The following is a 2,273-nucleotide window of genomic DNA, read 5'->3' on the forward strand; positions in this document are numbered from 1 at the left end:
TCGATGAACGGTTGCCGTTCCGCCAGCGGACCACCAACGTCGGCCGCGTCGCTGCCCTGGCGGTGTAGGTGCTGGAGCTGCAGATGCTGCTGTTGCTGTCCCTGGAACTGATGATGATGCTGATGATGGTGATGCTGCTGGTGGTGGTACTGATGGGCGTGGTGCCGAGGGGACGCATGCGAGGCCGGCTGAAGCGGTTGCAGCTGCTGCTGCAGGTTCTGCCCATGGCAGCCGGCTCCGTGGCCGGGCGAGCTGCGCCGGCGGTACTGGACGCGCGAGTACGACGGATAGCTGCTGGAGCGGCCCATCATGATGAGGGAAGAGGCGAGCGCGAGCGTGATCTGGGACTTCTGTTTGCCCGGCAAGCGCACGAAGACGGTCCCGACGGCGGCATAGTTGTCGACCGTCGGTTCCAGCGCGATCGGCGCCACGTCCGGCTGGTGGAGCGGGTTCTGCAGCTGATGGAGCAACAGCTGGTGCTGCAGGGCACTGGCCGCAGCACTCGAGCTCGAGCTGGAATGTTTCAGCCCACGGGTGCGCCGCCGTTGCGGGGCCGGCGTGGGCAGTGCGTTGATGTCGGGCGTCGAGTCGAGCGACAGATTCACCCGCCCGAAGGGACGCTTGGCCATGTGCAGCATCTCGACGACGTGGCGCCGGCGGGCCCGGCGCATGTCGGCGGCCTGTTTCGCTTTCCACGCCAGCACGCAGATGGCCAGAAACAGGAAGAAGCACGAGAAAAACACGGAAAAGAACACAAACAGATGGATGTGCAGTTGGTCCTGGCGGAAGAAGACCAGCCCGTAGCTGGCCGACGGGCCGGGGCGCGCTCGGAGCGCGATGTAGAACTTGGTCTGGCCCAGGGCGTGCACCGTGTGGGGCAACGTCACCACCAGCCGGTTCTTCAGACCGAACACGCGCAACAGGGACTTGCACTGGCGCAGCGTGACGTAGGTGATGAGATCCTTGGCCGTCCGATCGGTCACGTAGAAGCCCTCGTTCTGGTTGCCCCCGCAGACCGGCGTGTTCTTCTCGCTGGCCAGCGGCCCTCCGGCGGGCTGGATGTTCAGCGGGTACAGCTCGTCGGCCGGCGAGTGCGCCGGATCGAGCAGATCGTGGAACCACACGTAGCTGCTGTCGAGCAGAATGTCGTGGTGGCCAGTGCTGGCGTTCGTTTGCACGATGAACGACTCGTGCGTCGGGCTCATGTAGAAATCTAGGCCACCTTGCGTCACGTCCACGATGAACCGTATGTCCACGTTCATGTAGCGCGGCTGTATCACGAAAAACACCGTCTGACCCGGCTTCAGTGGCTGTGGCTTTATTTTGCACTCATCTGTGGAATAGGGACAAGAATCGGGTTCGAATGAGTCGATTGCGATGGATGGCGAAAAGAAGTTTAGTTTACGACCACAAAAGATTTTGGCGAATACGAGGATGAAAAAAATGCTTCAACCAACCAAAAAACAATCAAAAACATAAAATAAGATGTGTAAATTTTGAAAAAGATTAGAGACAAATTTTGGTCAAACATATTCCGCTCAGACAGTGTGGTCAAACATACTAGTTTTGTATTGTGACAGTTCACAGGTATTATTTTGGTCCCGACTAGCTTTAGCTTAAAACCGTGATACTGCATCACTGTTGCGGAGGTTGTTGATTGCCACAATATCCTGTGGTGCGGAGAAATCTTCACCAACAAGACTTGTTCCTTCTAGGAATGATTTTTCTTTCATCGAATTTTGACCAGCTTTCGAGTCATCATGACCAGGAAAGGTCACCAACTTGTAGGCATCTTGTAAATGCCTCCCTGATGATTTAGAACCCATATAGCAAAAAAGTTCAACTACTTCAACTGAAAACAAGTCCAGATTTGTCTTCATTTTATTGGCTACTTCGAATGATAAGGGAGTTCTTTGCCTTCTGATTTTCGTTTTTGGCCAATATTTTAGGCGGATGGGACATAGTTTGTGGAAGAGATATTCAGTATACGTTTATCAACTCGTTTTGGTGTTTAATGTGATACACCAAAATGCATAACACAGTGCACAATGCACAGGAACCCTTCCACTCGCTACGTCCCGCGTAGGCTCCGTCCTCCGATGCACTTGAACAAAACAGTTTTAAATTGCACCATCTACTCGGGCCAATGCCATCCAAATTTCTCTGACTTGGCAGTCGGTTAAAAGGTTCTCCAGCCGTCTCTTCAGAAGGTCGGACTTCCAGATGACGTCCGATCGGCTTCCCTTCCCGCCTCCCGTTATTCCTCCGTTTCG

At 54.7% G+C, this 2,273-nt stretch overlaps 1 protein-coding gene across 1 annotated transcript; it reads right to left on the bottom strand.

Annotated features, from left to right (window-relative positions):
* Positions 1-150: 150 nt before the first annotated feature.
* LOC131214623 (multiple epidermal growth factor-like domains protein 8) lies at positions 151-1,333 on the bottom strand (the record flags this gene model as incomplete). The annotated part of the gene is made up of 1 exon (XM_058208964.1): positions 151-1,333. A coding segment is annotated over one exon (1,183 nt), but the record flags the coding sequence as incomplete, so codon positions are not given.
* Between the last annotated feature and the right edge of the window lie 940 nt (positions 1,334-2,273).

This window comes from Anopheles bellator, unplaced genomic scaffold (assembly GCF_943735745.2).
Source record: "Anopheles bellator unplaced genomic scaffold, idAnoBellAS_SP24_06.2 scaffold01613_ctg1, whole genome shotgun sequence".
Classification (NCBI taxonomy): domain Eukaryota; kingdom Metazoa; phylum Arthropoda; class Insecta; order Diptera; family Culicidae; genus Anopheles; species Anopheles bellator.